The sequence below is a fragment of the Pollicipes pollicipes genome, unplaced genomic scaffold (genome assembly GCF_011947565.3).
Source record: "Pollicipes pollicipes isolate AB1234 unplaced genomic scaffold, Ppol_2.1 Scaffold_1600;HRSCAF=1878_pilon_pilon_pilon, whole genome shotgun sequence".
NCBI classification, from domain to species: Eukaryota; Metazoa; Arthropoda; class Thecostraca; order Pollicipedomorpha; family Pollicipedidae; genus Pollicipes; species Pollicipes pollicipes.
This window is the reverse complement of record NW_023595962.1, coordinates 19,283,442-19,307,062: the sequence shown is the minus strand read 5'-3', so window position 1 is coordinate 19,307,062 and position 23,621 is coordinate 19,283,442. Positions and strand designations below refer to the sequence as shown.

Below are 23,621 nucleotides of genomic sequence, written 5' to 3'. Positions count from 1 at the left end.
CACGAATTACTACCTTTTTCCAGGAAAAGGACATTGTGTTGCTCGTTTCACAAGCTCAGTCCGTTGGATAATGGAGACAAAATAACGCCACGACGCATGATACCTTTGCCATGACGCGAAGAAAATGATGAGAAATCTTTAGTGGCCCGTACAAGACGACCCTGACGCGATTACCCGGGTGCTCTCTGCTCTCTAACCGTAGAAAAAGGCTGCCCTCGACTCATTCTGTAGCGCTGTATCAGTCGAATTTGCCAAAATGCATGTCGCACGCATTGGAATTCCCGTTTCAAAATCGCGCCTGACTACAACAACAATCACAACAAATGTCTGGCGCGATACGGCCGCCTATGGGTTTGGGACCTGCAGCCAAAGAAGGAGGAATGGGAAGAGGCTATCCCACGAACACCCAATGCCTCCTCCCCCCCCCCCCCGTGCATTAAGAGATTCACATAAGCATGTGAATGTGTGTGATGATGAAAATGAAAATCTGCATTTGAAAAGCCGAAAAGCATGCTAAAGGGCCAAGTTACTCAGACAAGCACCAAGGTTATGCGCTACTCGTGAAACTTTATTTGACATCCATCAAATGTCATCAGGCCTCTACCGCAAGCTTATCTAAAGGCATTTGGGCCGATGCGTACCAAAAGAGGTCTGCATCGTGGTTGTAGTTTTGCGAAGAAAGCTGGGTTGCTGTGCGAAAAAAGCAACTATACATTCCTCAAAACTCGCCAGACCAATTTTTGCTTCGATTTTGCCCACTTTTGTCTTAAAGCTGGAACCATCAACTGACTAGAAAACGAAAATGCAGCATTGTCGTCCATATTCCGTGTACCAAGCCAAATGCTTCCAGCTGATTCAGTTCGCTCAGCTCGTCCTGATCTCCGTGTGCGATATCGGCCGCTGCTGCAGTAAACAGCTGAGAGACCGGGCTGTTGGCCGGCGCCGGTGATCCCAGCTCGGTCCGGCCGCGTCCCGGGCCCTGATGCGGTGTGTTCGCCCTCCTGACCCCCTCCCGGACAGACTGGCGCCCCTTGAGAGCAGCCCGGCCGGACCACTGCCGTATGACCACCATTACGGTGCGGCGACACGGCGGACGCCGAGCGGACGCCGAGAGGACACCGGGCGGACACCGGCGGACCCGGGCGGACACCGGGCGGACACCGGGCAGACCCCAGGCGGACTCCGGGCGGACCCCGGGCGGACACCGGGCTGACACCGGACGGACACCGGGCGCCGGCCGCGCCGGCCCTATTGAGCCATTGAAGCGGCCATCGGCGGCGCGTCATTAATTACAGGCGGAGGTGGCGGACGTCCACCGTCACACGAGGGCACGTGACCCGCCAACGGGGCAGGGGGATCGGCCGCCCGCCAGCGGCGGCGGCGGCGGCGGCGGCGCAGTCAGAGCAGGCGACAGAGGCTCGCGATCACCTGACAAACGGCGCACGACTGTGATTACTGGGGGCATGGGGGAGGGGACATGTCCCCTCTATTTTTTTCAACCGGGGTTTTCTCCCTTCCAATTTCGACTCAAGAATATGCGTTTTTACATTTTTCCGTTTAAAACTAAGTTTTTAGGTCAGTTTGTCCCTCCTAGATTCCTGCCCCTGGAATCTAGGTTTTGTCCCTCCTAGATTCCTGGGCCCCAAGCCGGTCCCGCCGCCTGGGTCCCGAGCTGTCCCGCCGCCTGGGTCCCCAGCCGTCCCACCACCTGGGTCCCCAGCCGGCCCCGCCGCCTGGGTCCTGAGCATTCCCCGCCGGCAGCACGTGCGCCGGACGGGTCAGCCCCGGCCGGGGAGGGGGGGGGGAGGGGGTGCAGCCGGTCGCCGGATGGGCCGCCAGGTCGTTAGCGCTCCGACAAACGGCCGGTGATCAGGTACGCGGCCTGAATCGATGTTTGGGCCGCAATAGGAGCCGACCAGCGGCGCTGACGGGGCGGCGTCCTCTCGCCCGAGGAGGACCACCGGCGGCGGGCGGTCCTCACTCCCGAGGAGGACCACCGACGGCGGGCGGTCCTCACTCCCGAGGAGGACCACCAACGGCGGCGTCCTCTCGCCCGAGGATGACCACCGGCGGCGCTCTCCTCCTGCTCTGGAAGGACCACCGACGGCGGGCGGTCCTCACTCCCGAGGAGGACCACCGGCGGCGTTCTCGTCCTGCTCTGGAAGGACCACCGACAGCGGGTGGTCCGCCTCTCCGTCCCATCAGCGGGCGGCGCACGACAGCTGAGGCGTGAGGAAACGCACATGCGTAGAGGCCCAATCCTTTCCTTGCTAGGCAGGTGTTGCCAGGGACGGAGTTTCGTGAAGCTTAACTTCACAGTGGCGACGGTGGCGACGGAGACGAGAAAAACACGTGGATTCGTTTGTAGGTTGCAGTGGTCTTAGCACGCGTTGGTATTGTGGCACCTCAGGTTTGGGGAGACAAGCCTGATGAGTTCCAAAAAGTGAGAAAACGCCGTCTTCTCGCAGCAGATCAGACAGCTCCAGCCTCCACCCGTCACTGGGACCTTTCCTCGACTTTTCATTGACATCCCGCCATGTGGCGCTTCCTCACGGGATGATTGCTAGAAGAATCTGATCAAAATAAAAGCTCACGTAACTGATCAAGGTAGGCTCCATATTTAAGCATATTAGCATGACAAAATACCATTGATGTACCCAATCCCTTTCAGGTCATCTCTTTTTCCCACTGCGTTAATGATCTAAACGGTTCCTGATTGCCTGACCGCTGGATTGGGTGTCTGAAAGTCGCTCGTGCGTTCATAAATATTCACTTAAGACCGTGACTCCGATCCCATGACGCTGTTTTTGTTTTTGTTTTTGCTGTTTTGTTCTTGCTGGCCCTCCTGGCTGCCCCTTGTTTGTGTGTTATCAAATTGGCCGCCTGGTGCATATTGGTGATGCTGGTCTGGTGACGCTGGTCTGATGATGCTGATCTGGTGATGCTGGTCTGATGATGCTGGTCTGGTGATGCTGGTCTGATGATGCTGGTCCGGTGATGCTGGTCTGGTGATGCTGGTCTGGTGATGCTGGCCTGGTGATGCTGGTCTGGTGATGCTGGTCTGGTGATGCTGGTCTGGTGATGCTGGTCTGGTGATGCTGGTCTGGTGACGCTGGTCTGATGATGCTGGTCTGGTGATGCTGGTCTGGTGATGCTGGTCTGGTGACGCTGGTCTGGTGATGCTGGTCTGGTGATGCTGGTCTGGTGATGCTGGTCTCCCGCCAGTCATAACCACACGGGAGGATTTAATTTCGCTTTTGGAGGGGTCTTCGCTGGCCTTCTAACTATTGGAAGAAGCCTACCAAAAAGCAACAAAAAGACTTACAAAGCAGCAAAGACCAGCGGGCTCATGCATAAGCTATAACTGGAATGGTAGAATTGACGTGAACAATAGTAGATCAATGAAGCGCCAGAAGAAAAAAAGGAATGCTAGGATTTTGGTAACTCAAACGCGACTGGCCATAGCTGCTGCCACACAGATCTGGCAGCTGCGGTGTGGCAAGTGTCACATAGCGCATCCTCTCATAGTGTTTAATCTGGCGCTTATTACCATGTTCAACCCACCCGTGCCCGTACCTCCCTTGCCAAATGTGTGTGGGACATTTTATCTCGCTACTGCCATCGCTGCCGTCGCTCCTCTCGCTCTGTCGCTCCGTCCCTTCCATCGCTGCCGTCGCTCCTCTCGCTCTGTCGCTCCGTCCCTTCCATCACTCCCGCCGCTCCTTTCGCTCTGTCGCTCCGTCCCTTCCGTCGCTCCGTCCCTTCCGTCGCTGTCGTCGCTCCCACAGCCCGGTCGGTGTCGGCGCCGTTCGCGCGCCCGTTTTGGCGCGCCCCGGCGCGGCCGTGCCGGCCCGTGTTATTGTTTGGATCAGCCGGATGAGTTTGCCCGCGCGATAAAAAGCTCATCAGCTGGACCAATCGGCCGGTGAGGGTGTTCACCGCCCCAGCTGGTTAGCGGTCGGCCGGTGAGGGTGTTCACCGCCCCAGCTGGTTAGCGGTCGATCGGTGAGAGTGTTCACCGCTCCAGCTGGTTAGCGGTCGGCCGGTGAGGGTGTTCACCGCCCCAGCTGGTTCGCGATGGGTCGGTGAGGGTGTTCCCCGCTCCAGCTGGTTAGCGATAGGCCGGTGAGGGTGTTCACCGCTCCAGCTGGTTAGCGGCCGGCTGGTGAGGGTGTTCACCGCCCCATCTGGTTCGCGGTGGGTCGGTGAGGACGTTCACCGCCCCAGCTGGTTCGCGGTGGGTCGGTGAGGGTGTTCACCGCTCCAGCTGGTTAGCGGTCGGCCGGTGAGGGTGTTCACCGCTCCAGCTGGTTAGCGGTCGGCCGGTGAGGGTGTTCACCGCCCAAGCTGGTTTGCGGTGGGTCGGTGAAGTGGTTCACCGCCCCAGCTGGTTAGCGGTCGGACCGTAAGGGTGTTCACCGCTCCAGCTGGTTAGCGGTCGGCCGGTGACGCAGCGGCCTGGCTTCATAAAGCCCGGCTGAGCCGCCCGGGGCCAATTTCGGTCATACCTTTGGAGGATGATACATTTGTGATCGCTCATAAAGGACTATTTTTGATAATACGTATGTTTTAGAGGGCGTAATCTCGCTTGTTCGTGCACATGATGTTTTGCAACGTTCCGCATTGTGATTGCCTCTCCTGCCAGGGTGAAAGGCGGGCAGCATCATATAGTCTCAGCAGCAGAGTACACTGTAAAGCCGTAATCGCACACAATGTTACACCCTATCCTGCCAGGGTGAAAGGCGGGCAGCATCATATAGTCTCAGCAGCAGAGTACACTGTAAAGCCGTAATCGCACACAATGTTACACCCTATCCTGGCAGGGTGAAAGGCGGGCAGCATCATATAGTCTCAGCAGCAGAGTACGCTGTAAAGCCGTAATCGCACACAATGTTACACCCTATCCTGCCAGGGTGAAAGGCGGGCAGCATCATATAGTCTCAGCAGCAGAGTACACTGTAAAGCCGTAATCGCACACAATGCTACACCCTATCCTGCCAGGGTGAAAGGCGGGCAGCATCATATAGTCTCAGCAGCAGAGTACACTGTAAAGCCGTAATCGCACACAATGCTACACCCTATCCTGCCAGGGTAAAAGGCGGGCAGCATCATATAGTCTCAGCAGCAGAGTACACTGTAAAGCCGTAATCGCACACAATGCTACACCCTATCCTGCCAGGGTGAAAGGCGGGCAGCATCATATAGTCTCAGCAGCAGAGTACGCTGTAAAGCCGTAATCGCACACAATGTTACACCCTATCCCGCCAGGGTGAAAGGCGGGCAGCATCATATAGTCTCAGCAGCAGAGTACACTGTAAAGCCGTAATCGCACACAATGTTACACCCTATCCTTTCATGGTGAAAGGCGGGCAGCATCATATAGTCTCAGCAGCAGAGTACGCTGTAAAGCCGTAATCGCACACAATGTTACACCCTATCCCGCCAGGGTGAAAGGCGGGCAGCATCATATAGTCTCAGCAGCAGAGTACACTGTAAAGCCGTAATCGCACACAATGTTACACCCTATCCTTTCATGGTGAAAGGCGGGCAGCATCATATAGTCTCAGCAGCAGAGTACACTGTAAAGCCGTAATCGCACACAATGTTACACCCTATCCTGCCATGGTGAAAGGCGGGCAGCATCATATAGTCTCAGCAGCAGAGTACACTGTAAAGCCGTAATCGCACACAATGTTACACCCTATCCTTTCATGGTGAAAGGCGGGCAGCATCATATAGTCTCAGCAGCAGAGTACACTGTAAAGCCGTAATCGCACACAATGTTACACCCTATCCTTTCATGGTGAAAGGCGGGCAGCATCATATAATCTCAGCAGCAGAGTACACTGTAAAGCCGTAATCGCACACAATGTTACACCCTATCCTGTCAGGGTGAAAGGCGGGCAGCATCATATAGTCTCAGCAGCAGAGCACACTGTAAAGCCGTAATCGCACACAATGCTACACCCTATCCTGGCAGGGTGAGAGGCGGGCAGCATCATATAGTTTCAGCAGCAGAGTACACTGTAAAGCCGTAATCGCACACAATGCTACATCCTATCCTGGCAGGGTGAGAGGCGGGCGGCATCATATAGCTTCAGCAGCGTGGTGCGTCGTAAAGCCCTAATCACTCAGAATATTACACATTATTCGGAAGGTGAAACGTTTCAGATTCGTTTGCATTGACAGTTCATGATTGTATGACATCTTTCCCAAAAATGAGCCGTCGATGTTTTCGAAGGAATGCACAAGTATATTTGACACGATTTTTACATCGTTTCTTTCCGTCCGACACCACATGACTAATGCTCATAGTTATAGAGATGTGAACAGCTGTTTCCTCTGCCGCTCCTTCTCGCCGCTTTCGCCTTCCCCGCCGATATGTTATCGATGTGGGTGTAGACGGCACAGGCATAAGATCAGTTTGAAAGGCACTAGAAATGAGCCTTTCGTCCAATAACTTTCCCGCCATTTTGCAAAGCCCGGCCCCGGGGGCGTTCTTCTACGAATGCCTAACGTGCGTCCACCCAGGCTCAATCCAACCTGGTGACCTCAATACGCCACGGAGCCTCAGAAAGCTGTCCGGCGACAGTGGACGGTAACTGTCGACAGATTTCTGACCATCTCTGCCAATGACGACGGTCGCTGACCGTCACTGCTAACATGCACTGGCCAGTGACATTGCTGACAACATTTGCTGACCTCTGCTCTTCACTGTCGGCGCTCCATGACTTCTAATGGCCACTGTTGACGCTCCCTGCTTCCTGTTCCTTGACAGTCATAGCTGACGCCTTCTCCACCCTTCCCCCGGAGGGGGGGGGGGGGGGGATGAAGACTCAGCCATTTTTGGCTCTTCCGCCCCTCAATTTATTTAACAGAGCAAAGCCCCTAACGCTGACCTACCTGTGCGGCTGGCTGACCGTTTGTTTTGTGCCGACAGGCGGCGAGCCCCTAACGCTGACCTGCCTGTGCGGCTGGCTGACCGTTTGCTCTGTGTCGACAGGCGGCGAGCCCCTAACGCTGACCTGCCTGTGCGGCTGGCTGACCGTTTGCTCTGTGCCGACAGGCGGCGAGCCCCTAACGCTGACCTGCCTGTGCGGCTGGCTGACCGTTTACTCTGTGCCGACAGGCGGCGAGCAGCCCCGCGAGCAGCCGTCGCAGTCGGCCGACACCACAGAGGAGGGCAAGGACGGCAAGAAGAAGCGCCAGCGCCGGCAGCGCACCCACTTCACATCCCAGCAGCTGCAGGAGCTCGAGTCGACATTCGCGCGCAATCGGTCAGTGGCGCGGGGTGACTGGCGGGGTCAAGGGTCATCTGGGGGGCAGATGGGGGTCAGCTGCCGGGATCAAGTCCGGGATCAGCTGTCAAGGTCAGCTGTCAGGTAGAGGTCAACTGCCGGGGTCAGATTGGGGCGGGGAAATCTCACGGAACCGAGTGAAGTCAGCGGTAGGCTGGCGAGATCAGGCAGTTCTCGGTGTGGCGTGTCAGCTGAAATAGACCATATATTTAGAATGGCATCGCTTGTGATAAGAGCACCGAGTGGTTAACTACAGCTGTAAATATTTAACTAAATGTTCGTTTTGTTCCGCCGGACAACCACTGTCACACGCCTCGCCTCTTAAACAAAGGAAACAGAAGCGAAAACCACGTTCGACACACTGGCCTCGCCGAATGGTTTCGTAGACACCGAACGTTACGTTTGATGTAACCTCCCCGCCGAATTACTCTCTACAACCGGAAACTACGGTTGACACATCCTGGTCTCCTGATCCTCCGCCACTACCTAAGATTACACCGTGCGCGCTTGCCCAGTCTGATCGTTCGATATCCTAGCATCCTAAATTGTATTTCACTGGGACTTGCCTACCCTCTGTTTACTGATGATCTTGCCTTCCTAACCTCGACCACCTCTACGAATAATTGCATTTTGTTTCGTCATCGTCCTCCATCCGCGGATAAAGGCGAACGTTCAGCTCCCCTGCCCGTCTGCCAGGTGCCCCCCCCCCCCCCCCATCTCCCTGGTGCCTCCCCCCTCGCCCGCCGTCGGCGCCTGGACAACGAGCGCCTTTCGGGGGCACCTTCCGCGTCCACCTCTGTAAAGCATCCATGCTCACGCCCTTGAGGGCCGCCGCGAGGTGTTGCGGTGTTCGGCGCGCCCGCTGGGGTGGCGGAGCGGTGTATACGCCTGGGTGTTTGAGCAGCGGCGGTGGGAGTTCCGGGTTCGTGCCGCGTTTATCGCCGATGCCGATTCCTGTATCGTCGGCCGCCCTCTCGGCTCCCACCTGACGTCACCCGAGGAGCGGCCTGAGTCACGGCTGCCCCGGGAGGCCCCAGGTCACGCCGGAGCTGCGACGCTGCACCGTGAGGACCCGAGGCATAACCGCCCGGGGTCGTAGACGTCCCGTTTGAGTGGCGGTGCGGAGCCGCGCGATCCAACGTCATTCGCAGCGCGGAGCCGCGGGATCCCATGTCAGCCGCAGCTCGGAGCCGTGGGACCCCATGTCAACCGCAGCTCGGGACCGCGGGATCCCACGTCAGTCGCAGCGCGGAGCCTCGGGACCCCACGTCAGTTGCAGCTCGGAGTCGCGGAATCCCATGTCACCCGCAGCTCGGAGCCCCGGAACCCCATGTCAGTCGCAGCTCGGAACCGCGGAATCCCAAGTCAGTCGCAAATCGGAGCCCTGGAATCCCATGTCAGCCGCAGCTCGGAGCCGCGGGATCCCATGTCAGCCGCCACTTAAATGTCCGGAGTTTTGTCCTAGTCGTTACGTTATACTTATTTACCTGATTAGATTATGCATTTCTCTTTTTCGCTAACCGCTTTTGACCCCGTGACGTTTTGCCCCTCCCGCGATGTTTCAAAAGCACGGACCTCACAATCCGCATTGTCGCTCATTTTGAGGTGTACCTCCGGGAGGGTCACGGTGTTTTGTTGTGCTTTGCTTGGTTTTTACACGAGCTAAATCACGAAACGCAAGATCTGCCTTGAAATGCAACAATACATGATATTGCCTTGTTTGGGTGGGCCGCAAACGCCGCGAAACATCCTTAACGCTCTTTAACCGGGATGACATTACTTGTGCTTTGATTCTGCAGACCGCAGGTGCACGGATCTGTTCTGTTCGGGGTCGGGTCGGATCGGATCTGGATCTGTTCGGCCTGCGCACGGTCCGAGCCCCGTTACGCCAACATATCCGGCGCTTGTACTCCCCAGTCAACTACCCAGCTAGCGCGGCTCGAGCTCAACAGTACTCCTGACCGCTGAGCTAGCCAGACTCCTGAGCTAGCAAGGCTTCTGAGCTAGCCAGGCTCCTGAGCTGGCAAGGCTCCTGAGCTAGCCAGGCTCCTGAGCTCGCCAGGCTCCTGAGCTAGCAAGGCTCCTGAGCTAGCCAGGCTCCTGAGCTGGCAAGGCTCCTGAGCTAGCCAGGCTCCTGAGCTCGCCAGGCTCGCGGCTCCGGCTGTGTCGTGCGCGTGTTGAGACCGCCCCAGGGGCCATCTCTGCTCAGCTGCCAAACGACGTTGCGCGCGTTGGTTTGAAGAGCACACGCTCCTAGACTCGAACCCGGAACTCGTGTTCAGATACGCAGCTCTTATCGCGCAGCGATTGGTCAGGGCTGAGTCGGGTGAATGCTCGCTATCTGCGGGATTAATTTCTCAGGGGCAGGGGCAGGGGCAGGGGCAGGGGCAGGGGCAGGCTGTCTGCAGGAAGCCATCACGCGCGTACGAAAACACGCTGTTGCTGGTTAAGAAAAATGTCGCGTACATGTGCCTCCGTTGCCAGTGCCCTTGTGGCCATGGACATTGCATGTTAGTCTTGGCTCGGAAACTTATGCAACCCCTATCGTTGTTCGGCGGACTGTTCTCATGCCTCGCTTGTGATTCGCTTATGATGGGATTTACGTAACAACGCAAGTGCCCTGCCTGTCTTGCATTGTGCTCACTGAGCCGGATGCCCTGCATCGTCGATTCTTCTACAGCCAAGCGAGCTCGCGATGGTGAACAGACGACGCCGGCGGTGAGGTGAGCTCGTGCCCCCGACCCGCGCCTCGAGGCCTGTGTTTGTTCTTACCCCGTGCCCACTGTTTCGCAGGTACCCCGACATGAGTATGCGCGAGGAGATATCGCTCTACACAAATTTGTCCGAGGCTAAGATCAGGGTGAGTACGAGCCGCCGCTCCAAATGGTGAGCGTCGTGATACCCGGCGGGAATTGTCGCATTCCGTTCGGTGCTACCCCTCGGGCTCGACACGAGAGCGAATCATAATCGCCCTTCGAGATGGCGTCACGTCGATCATTTGGAAAAAGGAGCGTCATGTTGCGGGAGATATTTTCATCAAGCCTTGAAATCGTTCCACACCGAGCTCCTGTCTCCTCCTCCGTGTGATGTTCGCGACCATAGCCATTTGTCACTTTTTTATATCTGCGAATACGTGCGGATGTTTATGAATATTTACACGTTGAGCTATTTATGAATCTCGACATCGTGCATTTATGTTATGCAACACCTCTCAAAGAGCACATCTGGTTAACGGCGTCATTTTCTGAGGCATACTCAGGAAGCCAAATGTCCTGAGGCTGTGATCATCGTCATAAGGTCAGGCATCTGGTTTGCACTATTTAAATCCCTAACGAGTGCAGCACACTTAACCCCAAACCGCGGCGCTGTATCTAAACCAGCACGACACTGCCAAGGCGCGCATCTGAAACATATCTGAAAGCCTTCCACAAACTTCCTGACGTCGCCTCCTGCGACTCCGCCCGAGAGTGTGGCCAGCTGTTCTGAAATCACGCCGGAACAGCCCGGCCTCGCCATCGCCGGGCCATTCCGCGGGCACAAACGTCGCGTGGCGCGATGCCCACCGGCCGGACGGGGACAAACATGATTTAACCGCCGCGTTTCCCGTCCCAATGGGCCGCCGGAATCTGGCCGGCCCGATCCTAATTACATCGACTCATCTGTCGCCGCGTGGGGAGCGCTAATTAGATAACGCTCTGCGGCCGCGGCCGCCCGTCGGCGCCCCTCCCCCCCCCCCCCCCCCTCCCCGCGATTCTCCCCCGCGCTGCCCGATCAGAGACCCATTTCACACTCGGTCTGGACAAAATTACCACCGTCTGTCGTCGCCAATGAATGCGGTGTGGCCGCATTGATATGCTAATGGCAGTCCTGGTTATCATTGACTCGGGGCGCGGCCGTGTCGCGCAGGCGCGCACCCAGCAAGAGCTCCTGGGGGGAGCGTCGACTTTTGGGGATGACCCTGAGTGAGTCAATTGCTGACCGTGTCCCTAGACACAGTTCCATTCCGTGTGTCCTTGAAATGTGCCATCGGGCAGTGCGCCTCTGCTGCAATGCCTGGCTCCGCCCCTGAAACACAGCACGCGGCGGAAGCATTAGACGCCGTAATCACTGTCGAGCACCGTGCCCGTGGCCGTAAATCGGAGCGCGGTCTGTCGCGATTCGCTCGCACTGCCTGTGGACCGCCACGGGTGGGGAGCTGCCCGCAGGCAGGGCACGTGCCGCAGCGCAATCCGTCGACGGGGGTGCAGCGGCGGCGATTGTGGGCAGCCACCGGTCACGCGCCGAAGAACATGACGCGAGATGGCACTCGGCGGGAGCAAACAGACCGAGCGAGCGACGCATCCCGACGGCCAGATCCAGCGGCGCTGACGGAGAAAACCCGGGGCCAACATAACATCAGCATTTAACCACCATACGAACCGCGATAATGTCAAGACGCGCCATACAAACCACACCAAATAACGGCAGAGAAAACGTCACATTAAAAGTGAGCTATGATAAACACCGGGGAAAATGCAAAATGCTTACGATGGTGGAAACAGACATTGTATCGGCTAAAATATTTGCGATTTTTGGGTGTGGTATGTAAGCTGTTTGCACAGACGTATACACACACACGTTTAATGCATCCCTAGGGAGGTTAGCAAATTAGCTTCACAACAAGAATATCAAGGGCCCGGTAAAATGTCATGTGCGCAAGACCGGCCCTTGGACGTGCCTCGTCTGGGTGGCAGATAATATTCACCGTCGTTCAACCGACTATAATGTTGCGAAGACCTGCCTATCAAGATTCATGCTTTCGTTTACTACCCGAACTACATACGAAATGCCATGAGGCCTGCAGCACATTGTTGGAGAAATACTGTAGCGCAACACACCCGACGCAGCGCGTCCCACCGCTAAAACAGGGGGTAGAAGGGAGGGGGGGGGGGGCGCCCTGCCGTCCTCGCGCGCGGCTCACGAATCTCTCTCCCCTCCCCTCCAACGCCCCCCCCCCCCGCTGGGTGCTGCGCGGGGGGCCGTTTAATGAAGACAATCTTGGCGCCCATGATGGATGCGCGGCAAGGTTGGCGCGGCCGCGGCGCCGCCGACGAAGAGACCCGCAGGACGACGGCGGTGCCCCGGACGGGGACCTGGGCGACTGTTGGGAGCTGACCTGGGCAGCAGGGACGGCTAGGTGTCGGCCTGATGAGGGGACCAGGGATGCCTCTCTCCATCAGCGAAGAGCCTTTGACAATATGCTGGGTGATTTTGCCAGAACATGCTCAAAATTATCCCGATTTGGGAGAAAATGTGACGTTTGCCGACACAAGTTTTGTCTGTGTTCTGGGGAGCTCCGAACGGCTGCGTACCTCGGCTCTGTTAGAGCGCCGGTGACTTGAATGTATCGGCTCTGTTAGAACGCCAGGGACTTGAATGTGTCGGCTCTGTTAGAGCGCCGGTGACTTAGCGTCTCTGCTCTGTTAGAGCGCCGGTGACTTGAACGTCTCTGCTCTGTTAGAGCGCCAGGGACTTGAATGTGTCGGCTCTGTTAGAGCGCCGGTGACTTGAGTGTCTCTGCTCTGTTAGAGCGCCAGGGACTTGAACGTCCCCGCTCTGTTAGAGCGCCAGGGACTTGAATGTGTCGGCTCTCTGCAGCACAGGGTATCCGCTTTAGCCGCATGTGTCTATGCTGAGACTTATAGACGCCAGTAGCGTGCTGTTGCGCGGGGCGCGGGACGACCGTGCGCAGCGTGCCAAACTGCACGATTTTGATCAGAAAATGATATCTTTTAAGGTCGATTCCGGGCCATCAGCCGTTTTGTGTTCCTTTCTGTAACTTTGGTCTCCTGCTTATCAATATAATGATTTTCTGTTTATTTCGGTCAATATCGGGGCTTTAATAAAGCATTTTGGTCTCCATGGCATACATTGCTGCGGCGATTTTGATGCACTGGCGATGCGCGTCGGTCAAGTCGTGACCCTACTGACCTCCGCTACTGACCTTCTGACCTGCTGGGCCTAATGACCTTCGCCACCGTAAGGCGTGCTGAGTTGGCTGCTGCTGGTGGCGAAATGTCTGTCATCCTCTCATAGGGTTAACGCGTCTGCCTTTTCTGCTGCAGATAAATTATGCAGAGTTTCCCTCGACTATTCAACACCGGACGTTGTGTCGTGGCCAGTTTGAATGGATGGCCCTTTGTTCTTGGCAGGGCCCCATCTATGAAGCTGCCCAGGCCGGTGGCGATTCAGGCCAGTGGCGGGTCCAGGCCGGTGGCGGATACAGGCCGGTGGCGATACAGGCCGGTGTTGGATTCAGGCCGGTGGCGGGTCCAGGGCGGTGGCGATACAGGCCGGTGTTGGATTCAGGCCGGTGGCGGGTCCAGGCCGGTGGCGGATACAGGCCGGTGGCGATACAGGCCGGTGTTGGATTCAGGCCGGTGGCGGGTCCAGGCTGGTGGCAGATACAGGCCGGTGGCGGATACAGGCCGGTGGCGGATAGGATGGGACATGGTCACGTGCCCTCCCCCCTATATCCGCCACCGGCCTGAGCAGATTAATAGATGGGGCCCTGCCAATAATATAGGGTCATCCATTAAAAAGATAAACGCCCAAGACACAGCATGGAGGGCCCCGAACGATCGGTTGTGCCCGAGCAGGTTAGCAGCTATGAGGCACATGGCCCTTCATTCAAATAAGAAATGCCCACGACACAATGAAGAGGGCCCCTAAACGATCGAGTGCGCCAGAGCATGTCAACAGATAGGGCCCCCGACAAAAACGTAAGGCCCTCCAATAAAGTAGGAAACACCCAAGGCCCAATGTAGAGGAACCCAGAACGACTGAGTGTGCCCGAGCAGGTCATCAGGTAGGCCCGCGACAAGAGCGTATGGCCCTCCATTCAAAAACCCATCTTTCAGGGCCCCCAAACAATCCAGTTTGGCCAAGAATGCGACCAGATAGAGCCCCGGCAAGTGTGTAGTGCCCTCCATCGATATATAAAGTACCCAAGACCCAATTTGGAAGGCCAGAGCGACCGAGTGCGCCCCAGAAAACTATCAGATGGACCCTCGACGAAAGTGGAGGGCCCTAAGCAAGTGACAGAGAATTGGAAGGAGCCTAGGCCGATGTAGAGGGCCCATGAGCATATCACGAGTGTGTCGGTAGGTTAACCGAGACCAACGTGAAGGACTCCTGAGCAACCAAGAATACCCCCGGCAGGTTAACGTGTGGGGTCCCGGCTATAGCGTGCAGAGCCTTTCGGGCGAATGGGAGGAATCCGTGGAAGGCCCCTGTTTGACAAGGGTACCCCAGCACACTAGCAGGAAGGGCTCAGAAACAGTCCAGGCCATCCGGGTAAACGCGAATAAAGTAAGTGCAGCACGAAAGGCTCCTGAACGATCAGTTTGACCCTGCAAGTGTGCATATAGCCCCCCCCCCCCCCGGAAACAGTTTAGGGCCACTGAACAGCGTAATAAGCCTTCTGATATCCCGATCACGACTCTCCCAATCAGCAAAGAAAATTTTTGCCCACTCGCGGGCCCTTGACTTTCGCTTGCGACTAGTCTTGGACGACTGAAAGCCTTTCTACTCGTGGGCCCTTCACCTTCGCTTGCGATTTGGACTTGCGTCTTGGACGACTGAAAGCCCAAAGACATCCAATTTTGTTGCGCTTTGTGGTTAAAAAAGCATCTATTCGGCCTGCTTTGGGCCGCTTTGGAGCCTGTGGGCTCCTTTGGGGCCCAGGGGGAGCGGGGGCATGACCCCGTGCCCCTCCCTCTGGATCCGCCCCTGCTCCCCCACGCCTCTCCTCTGCGTCGGCTGCGGCGTTCCAGCCCTGGTCAGCTGAGCGGCCGCGCCGTATGCTCCTGGGGGTGTCAGTTGATCAGTTGATCGCGTTATAATCTGGTGGCGCCATTTGATCAGTTGATCACGTTAGAGTCTGGTGGCGTCAGTTGAGCAGTTGATCGCGTTATAATCTGGTGGCGTCAGTTGATCAGTTGATCGCGTTATAATCTGGTGGCGTCAGTTGATCAGTTGATCACGTTAGAGTCTGGCGGTGTCAGTTGATCAGTTGATCGCGTTAGAGTGTAGTGGAGAGGCTATGGCGTCTGGCCGAACCGGCCTTGATCGACGGCGCACAAGGTCCGGGTGCAAGCTTATCTGGGCGACGTGCGGGCGGGCGCCGGCGAGCCTGCTTCAACCGCCGTCGCGCGCGCGGCTTTCCAACTTTCCGAGTCTTTCCGCTCGCACTCAGCCCGCCCACCCGACCGTCCAGCACTGAAGGCAGCCCGCTGACGAGCGTGTCACGCAGCTCTGACGCTCCGCTGTTCTTCCGGCGTGCTTCTCACTCAGCAGCAGCGCAGCGCGCTCCGCGTGGCGCGGCTCGGGCGTGGCCGGCGGCGGTGCCGGCGACATGAAAGGCGTCGGCTCCTGTGTCGTCGGGCGTCACCTGGCGCCGTTCTCTGACGTTATCGGGCCGGCGGCACGGTCAACAGGGTCGCCCCCCCCCTCCGCCCTCCCCGCGCCCCCGCAGGCTCACGAACACGCTCGGCCGGAGCAGAAGCGGTGCGAAGAGAGACAGAGGGAGACAGGGAGGCACTCGGTTGGGGCAGAAGCGGTGTGAAGGGAGACAGAGGGAGACGGAGAGACCGGAGCAGAAGCGGCTCGAAGGGAGACAGAGGGAGACAGGGAGACACTCGGCCGGAGCAGAAGCGGTGTGAAGGGAGACAGAGAGACAGGGAGGCCGGAGGAGAAGCGGTGTGACGGAAGACAGAGGGAGACAGGGAGGCGCTCGGCCGAAACAGATGCGATGTGAAGGAAGGCAGCGGCGACAGGGTCTGCGGTGACGGCCACAGGTGTGAGGGTTCTCTGTCCGCTAACGGAAAACACAGACAGATGTGTAAAGCGAGCAGTACTAACAGTTTCTACAGGAACAGCGGCAGGGACAGATCCAGTCTTCCTACGGGATCAGATACAGCGGCCGTCGGGGGCAAATACGATGTTTGGGAAGACATACAGGTCTGCCGGTGCAAATACAATGTGCAGTGAAAAAGCACCTGTCGCCGGTACAGATAAGCCGTCCGCCGACATAGATACTCGCTCTGCCTGTACAGATACACCGTTTGCTGGGACAGACTCAGACTCGCCGTCTGTCGGAGCAGGCCCGCGGCCTAACGTCACCGCGCGGTCCTGGCGGCACAGACACGCGCCGCCTGCGGTGTGCAATCCTGCCCCGCCAGTGGGTCCTGCCCCGTAGGTGGATCCTGCCCCGCCGGTGGGTCCTGCCCCGCCGGTGGGTTCTGTCCCGTCAGTGGGTCCTGCCCCGCCGGTGGGTCCTGTCCCGCCGATGAGTCCTGCCCCATCGGCAGGTCCCGCGCCGCCGGTGGGTCCCGTCCCCCCAATGTGCCACACCCTACCAGTGTTGGCTGCCGGGCCGGCGGGCCTGCCTCCCCAGCTGCGGTCGCTGCGCGTCCCGGGCCGGGCCGGTGGCCGGTCGTAATCAGGTGTTGATGTTCCTGGCGCCTGACACCGACCGGGCGGCCAGGCGCTGTGCGAGCAGCGCCCGGCCGACAATGAGCACCAACATCAGGTGGGAGACACACCGCCAAACTGTATCTGAAATCGTCCCGTCCCGCAGTGCACTCCCGTCCCCAGCTGGTTAGACTGTTAGACTGTTAGACTGTTAGGCTGGTCAGCTGGTTAGCTGGTCAGCTGGTCAGGTCAGCTGGTTAGAACGCCCGCCTTCCTGTTCACGAGTCTGTGAGATAGTCCGCGGCCGGTGGCAGCGGCCGCTCCCACGGTCAGGTAACGTCCGGGGGGGGGGGGGGGGGGGGCGGCAGGACTCGCGTCGAGCATTACGACACGTAAAGCTTTCGCCGCAGAGTTCTGCCGTTGACCTGAAGTTTACGGTGGGCTCAGGGCTGAGTAATCTAGTGTAGAGCTCATCCAGCAAACGCATCCTAGCAAAAGGCTCGAGATAGATCTTTAAAAAACACTCGCGGCTGCACAATCCTATTGCATTGCAATTCCGCGTACCCGTGACTCTAAGAAAGCAGTCCTATTACAAATGGCGAGAGCGGTATGCGTGTCCTCTAGTCCTCAGTTGTGTGAACGTACACGTGCTTAAGTGCTCCTTCTTTTTCGTGAGAACGGACGCACGGAGTACTGCGCGAGGTCCCCCAAATGTGCCGTTACGTCAGGTTCGCAGAAAGTAGCAGAACGGTAAAATCTATGTGTAACCAGTGCATGCAAGGTGGCTGACAAAAGTTAACGTACATTTTACTAAACAGCGTCAAAGCATTTCTCGCACATTCGATCCTGCAGTGACATTAGAAGAACGTTCCATGGCAAAGCGTGATTAAAACGGCAGTCATCAGCGATATCGCATTCGTCTCATCGCGACTCTACACAAAGCATCTATATCTATACGTTATTCTTCTCTTCGAGGGAGAGAACCATGTCCTGCCAGCAGCGCCTTAGAGCGGTACACCGCCTCAGAGCGGTACACTCTGATACGCTTCTGGGTGGCCCTAGGACGATTTCACGGGATCGGTCGGGATGGGGGGGGGGGGGGGGAGGGGAGGCTCCAACAGGGCGGGGCAACACCTCACACTGTGACAAATACGCCAGTCACTGTTTAGGGCAGCATTGCTTAACCCTCGTCTGCGTCACACTGAACTTTTAAAAGCTGCTGCATATTGCAGTAAGTTACCCTTTATCCTAACCCAGGTGATATCTTGCGAACAAACTTTCCTTTCGATTTTTTCATGACTCATATGGATGTCGTGGTTATTAGCTCTGCAATGCCGCGTTTCGTGCAGTGATGGCCACTCCTTTCTGGGCGCCGTGATGGGAACGATACGTATATAAAGGAATGCCTCCTGCCGATTGAAGCATAGAGGTTAGATAGGCAGCGGTACTGAATCCCGAACTTTGAGGATGTTCGGTATGCGAGAACACATCGACGTCGCAGCCATTGTCCGCCCCCGGGTCATACCGACATCGAGGCCGCAGGACCAGCTCCGCATGACGGGCTCACCGCAGGACCAGCTCTGCATGACGGGCTCACCGCAAGACCAGCCTGCATGACGGGCTTACCGCAGGGCCAGCTCTGCATGACGGGTTTGCCTCAGGACCAGCTCTGCATGACGGGCTCACCGCAAGACCAGCCTGCATGACGGGCTTACCGCAGGGCCAGCTCTGCATGACGGGTTTGCCTCAGGACCAGCTCTGCATCACGGGTTCACCGCAGGACCAGCTCTGCATCACGGGTTTGCCGCAGGACCAGCTCTGCATGACGGGTTCACCGCAGGGCCAGCTCTGCATGACGGGTTTGCCTCAGGACCAGCTCTGCATCACGGATTCACCGCAGGACCAGCTCTGCATCACGGGTTCGTCGCAGGACCAGCTCTGCATCACGGGTTCACCGCAGGGCCAGCTCTGCATCACGGGTTTGCCGCAGGACCAGCTCTGCATGACGGGTTCACCGCAGGGCCAGCTCTGCATCACGGGGTTGCCGCAGGACCAGCTCTGCATGACGGGTTCGCCGCAGGACCAGTTCTGCATGACGGGTTCGCCGCAGGACCAGTTCTGCATGACGGGTTCACCGCAGGGCCAGCTCTGCATCACGGGTTTGTCGCAGGACCAGCTCTGCATGACGGGTTCGCCGTGCTAGGCATCACGGGCTGCATTTCTGCGGCCCTCCATAGCCGGTAACACGCCGCTCAATATCCTCACGAGAAACTGACGTCAAAAATTGCCCGGTAGCACTTTCTGAGCAACGACAGAGCGAACGCCCAGCGATTTGAATGAGGAGCCTGCGCATGGGCGCTTCAGTAAGACACCCAGTCGCCCCAGCCGTGTACCTTCCAGCCTCGAACACGCCCAGTTGTGTCTGTTCCAGCTTCGGACACGCCCAGTTGTGTCTGTTCCAGCTTCGGACACGCCCAGCCGTGTCTCTTCCAGCCTCGGACACGCCCAGTTGTGTCTATTCCAGCCTCGCTACGCTCAGCCGTGTCTATTCAAGCTTCGGACACGCCCAGTTGTGTCTGTTCTAGCCTCGGACACGCCCAGCAGTGTACCTTCCAGCCTCGGACACGCCCAGTTGTGTCTATTCCGGCCTCGCACACGCTCAGTCGTGTCTATTCCAGCTTCGGACACGCCCAGCCGTGTCTGTGCCAGCTTCGGACACGCCCAGCTGTGTCTGTTGTAGCCTCGGACAGGCCCATCGCCCGCAGACGGCAGCGGCGCGCCCCACCCCGGCCGAGCCCCCGGGCGGCCCCCGGGGCGCTCTAGGCTGACCTCAGTCCCTCTCACGGGACACATCCAAAGGCCGCGGCCCGTATCTGCCCGATAAAGCCGCTCTCGAGTGTTGCAGTCCGCTGCAGATTAACACGTCGCGGGTCGACAGACGCGGTACGTTTCCGAATCAACATGGTCTGATAACAAGTGCCAAGTGGCGGCACGCCAGTGGCATCAGCGCTGCGGTTTCGGCAGGTCGCGTGTCCTGTCTGGGTCGCCACGCACGCCCAGGCCATTGCGCATTGTGTTTGCGATAAGAAAAACGTCTGGCCAGCCAAGGTACTCTGGTGGCAGGTAAAGACCATGGGAACGCGACCCGGTCAATACCAGCACCAAGCACCAGAATTGGTGCCAGATCATACAACTACATTTTGAGCCCCGACCGAGCCCTGTCGAGGGGATCTATCCAAACCTTTGACATGGCAGCTACTCCGCCCTGTCCACAGCTGTTACAGCCCTGTCCACAGCTGTTAACATGGCAAGACATGGACCTAGGGCCAGTGGGAGGGACGGCTGGTCTCGGTCGAGCTCGGGCCGCGATGGGAGTCGAGCCTCTGCGTCACCCTGACCTGGGGTCAGCACGAGGGACGGCTGGTCTCAGTCCAGTTCGGTGGGAGTCGAGCCTCCGCGTCATCCCGACCTAGGGCCAGTGGGAGGGACGGCTGGTCTCAGTCCAGGTCGGTGGTAGTCGAGCCTCTGCGTCACCCTGACCTAGGGCCAGTGGGAGGGACGGCTGGTCTCAGTCCAGGTCGGTGGGAGTCGAGCCTCCGCGTCACCCCGACCTAGGGTCAGTACGAGGGACGGCTGGTCTCAGTCCAGGTCGGTGGTAGTCGAGCCTCTGCGTCACCCTGACCTAGGGTCAGTACGAGGGACGGCTGGTCTCAGTCCAGTTCGGTGGTAGTCGAGCCTCTGCGTCACCCCAGCCCCAGGCCTGGCCCGGGGCGCGGGCGCGCTGCCGGCGCCTGCAAGGAGCCGCCAGCGCGTCCTGGGCCGTATCTGGCGCGGCAGATAGCGGCGCCGGTCGTGTCCACAGGTGACGCGAGAGCGCACACACCGCCCGCCGATAGCGAACAGGATTGACATCACCGGCTCCGGCCCGGGTGGTCGCTGCGACCTGACGGGCGACCCCCTGCAGACGGCGGCGGAAGGGGGAGGGGGGGGGGGGGGAGGAGCCGGGCTGGTGTCAACTCTGCACGACCCGGACGGGGCCAGGAGTTGACTCCAAACTAGCCCAGACGGGATGAGGAGTCGACTCAGACCGGCCGGGACCAGGGGCCAGGACTCGGCTCTAAACGAAACGGGACGGAAACAGGGGTCGGTTAGAACTGGTCAGTACTCATCTCGACCCGACCTAGTCTGAGGTTCATTTTACTTTGACTGGGAGGGCTCTGAATCCGAAATGAGGTCCGCCGAACTGGACTGAACTCGGGCCATAGTCCAGCCGAACCGGACCATACTTCAGCTGACCTGCACCGGACTCTATCCGACACGAACTGGACTCATGCCTACCAGAACTGGACTCCAACCTACCAGAACTGGATTGCAGCCTAACTCGACTGAAGTCCAGGCGACCCGGCGCGTGCTGACCCAGACTGGAGTCGTGCTGACCTGGCCCGGACCTGGAGCCCTCAGGACGAGCCTTCAGGTGACCCGGACTGGACTGGGCTGGACTGGACTGGACTGGACTGGACTGGACTGGACTGGACTGGACTGGACTGGACTGGACTGGACTGAACAGACCACCGCGCGGCGCGCCGACCTTCTGGAGCAACGAGCCTGGGATGCCTCCGGCCCACGTCTCAGTTTTCCCCATCCCGCATCGGGGGGATAATAATTATCGGGGCGGCAAGTTTGAGAGTGAAATGACTCCTCCATCTCCGAGCTTGACGGACAGTACCGTAATCTCTCAGTTTTGGTGAATGGTTCCACCGCTGTTTGACGGTGCCCCAAGGTTTTCCTTACGTCGGTGCGCCGACGGCCGAACGGCTAGGGCGATTCCAACCTAAATAAATGGGCGATCCCATAGGGCGATTCCAACCTAATCAAACTGCCCTTAGAGTGGCCTCACCTCCTGCATATCTACATCTATCGCAAAACGACGTCCCGACAGCGCAATCGGGACTCAGATCCTGTATCGGGTACAAGCACTGCCCAGTCATCACCAACCAGCGTCTGGTCGCACTCAGAATGTCAAGGTCGAGGGGTCACGCCTCGCAGCGGAGGTGTGCTGTACTTTTGTCCAAGGGCCTTTGGACGGCCACGGCCCGCACTGCTGCCGCCGACCAAAATATTGACTTAGCCGCAGGTCAAAGGCAGGCTAGCGCGACAAGGTGAACAACACGCTTCTTATCTCGCCCTTGTGCTACGACCTAACACGCATTAGTATGTATAGGATAAATAGGCGGCAGGTTCAGGGTTTTCTATGATGAAAAACGGGGTAGCGATAACTGCATAGTGATGGCAGACAGAGGGCAAGGGACGCCGAGTTCACAAATATCATACGCAAATTCTTCATAGCGGTGGCTCTTTTGCTCTTCCGAGATCTTACGGCCACAATGTGTTTCCTTGCGAGCGCCGACCCCAGCTGCCTGGGCCTCCTCCCGCCTGTGTCAACAGCCCCAATCTGGACCATCTGGTGGGCCAACAAACCAGGCTCTTCAGTAAGTGATCCCGCTCTCAAGAATAATCCCATCACCAACATGCATAATTCCGGCCGAGACTCGGGATGTTCTTCACTTCGCACCTCAAGCGACGATAAACACGCGGTGGGACGCAGCTGCTGCTGCCGCGAGCCGCCGCGCCAGCCTGGAGGCACGGCGTCACGTGATCCCCAGCCGCCCAGCCGGCGCACGCTCCGCCTGACGGCGATGTCATTAGTCAGCTGATCCGACATAAACACATGGTAGGCTTTCGCGTCTTTCGTGAAAGCCCAGCATGTCATGCGCGGCTGATGGCGCTCCGCGTCGTGGACTTCGAGCAGATTTCACCTGGTCTTACGAGGTGTTGACGACTCGGTGAAAATAGAGATGAAACGGGGCCCGCTTGGCAGGGTATAGGTGGCAGCACCAGATACGTGAACACAACCTAGTATAGGTGACACTACTGAACTACGGAAGAATCTGACTTAATAGGTGTCAGCACTTGACAAGGGCTGAACTTGAGCTTGAAAGGGATGACGATGAAAATGTGGCGTATGATCACGACCTTAAGATTTATCACCGTCATCGCACACAGCTGGTCGTTCTAGCCGGCTCGGAAGTAAACGCCTTCCAAAGGACCTGGTTCATACTGTCCCTGCTGTCGGTAATGAACTCCCGCTAGTGCCAGAGCAGGCTCAGAACTGCGATACGGCTGCCCATACTTTCACCATATCTGGTGACGGATCTCTTCACCCCCGTCCCCATTCGCGGTTCGGCGCTGATTGAGCTCCTCCGCTGTCTGCTGCTTCGTTCTTTAACGCATTTTGCTCGAGCCTTTCGATCGGACAAATGCCACAATAGTCTACACGGTTGGTCCTGCCCTCTGACGTCACCAGACCTTCAGCGCGGCCGCTGCCACCGTCCGCAGACCATCCCAGTCAGAGGCAAATAGCGGCGCTTAAAGCGAGCAAGCCTACCTCACCACGGGTGTGCGGATCGGAAGACAGCCGCTCTAACCAGCCGAGCTATCGGGACAGGCTTCAGACGAGCTTCGCCGTGCATCGGCACCCCGTGCCCATCCCCCGATCTGCCCGATCCCCCGATCTGCCGTCCCCCGATCTGGTTGGGGCCTCCTGCATCCTCGCTGCAGGAGGTCCCAAACCTGACATGCCAACATGTCGAATGTCGGCAAGATGCCCTTTTGTCTGGTTACGGGCAGGCTCGCTTCTAGTTTAGTCCCGGTTAACAGCGTGGCCTTCCCTGGAGCTCCTGTTCTTCCCGGTTCACAGCCTCCCCTCCCTCCCAAAACGCCGGTTCAGTCTCGGTTAACAGCCTGTCCTCCCCTGGGGCTCCGGGTCTTCCTCGGTTCGCTGTCTCTCCTCCCTCCCAAAACTCCGGTTCA

The 23,621-nt window shown here is 58.1% G+C and overlaps 1 protein-coding gene across 1 annotated transcript in view; it reads left to right on the top strand.

The window, feature by feature from the left end:
- LOC119094402 (pituitary homeobox x) overlaps positions 1-23,621 on the top strand; it is a 39,432-nt gene that overhangs the window by 12,524 nt on the left and 3,287 nt on the right. Inside the window, exons 2-3 of the mRNA XM_037217466.1 lie at positions 7,130-7,277; positions 10,092-10,158. Of these exons, the coding sequence (XP_037073361.1) occupies positions 7,130-7,277; positions 10,092-10,158 (215 nt within the window). The remainder of the gene's footprint in view (positions 1-7,129; positions 7,278-10,091; positions 10,159-23,621) is intronic.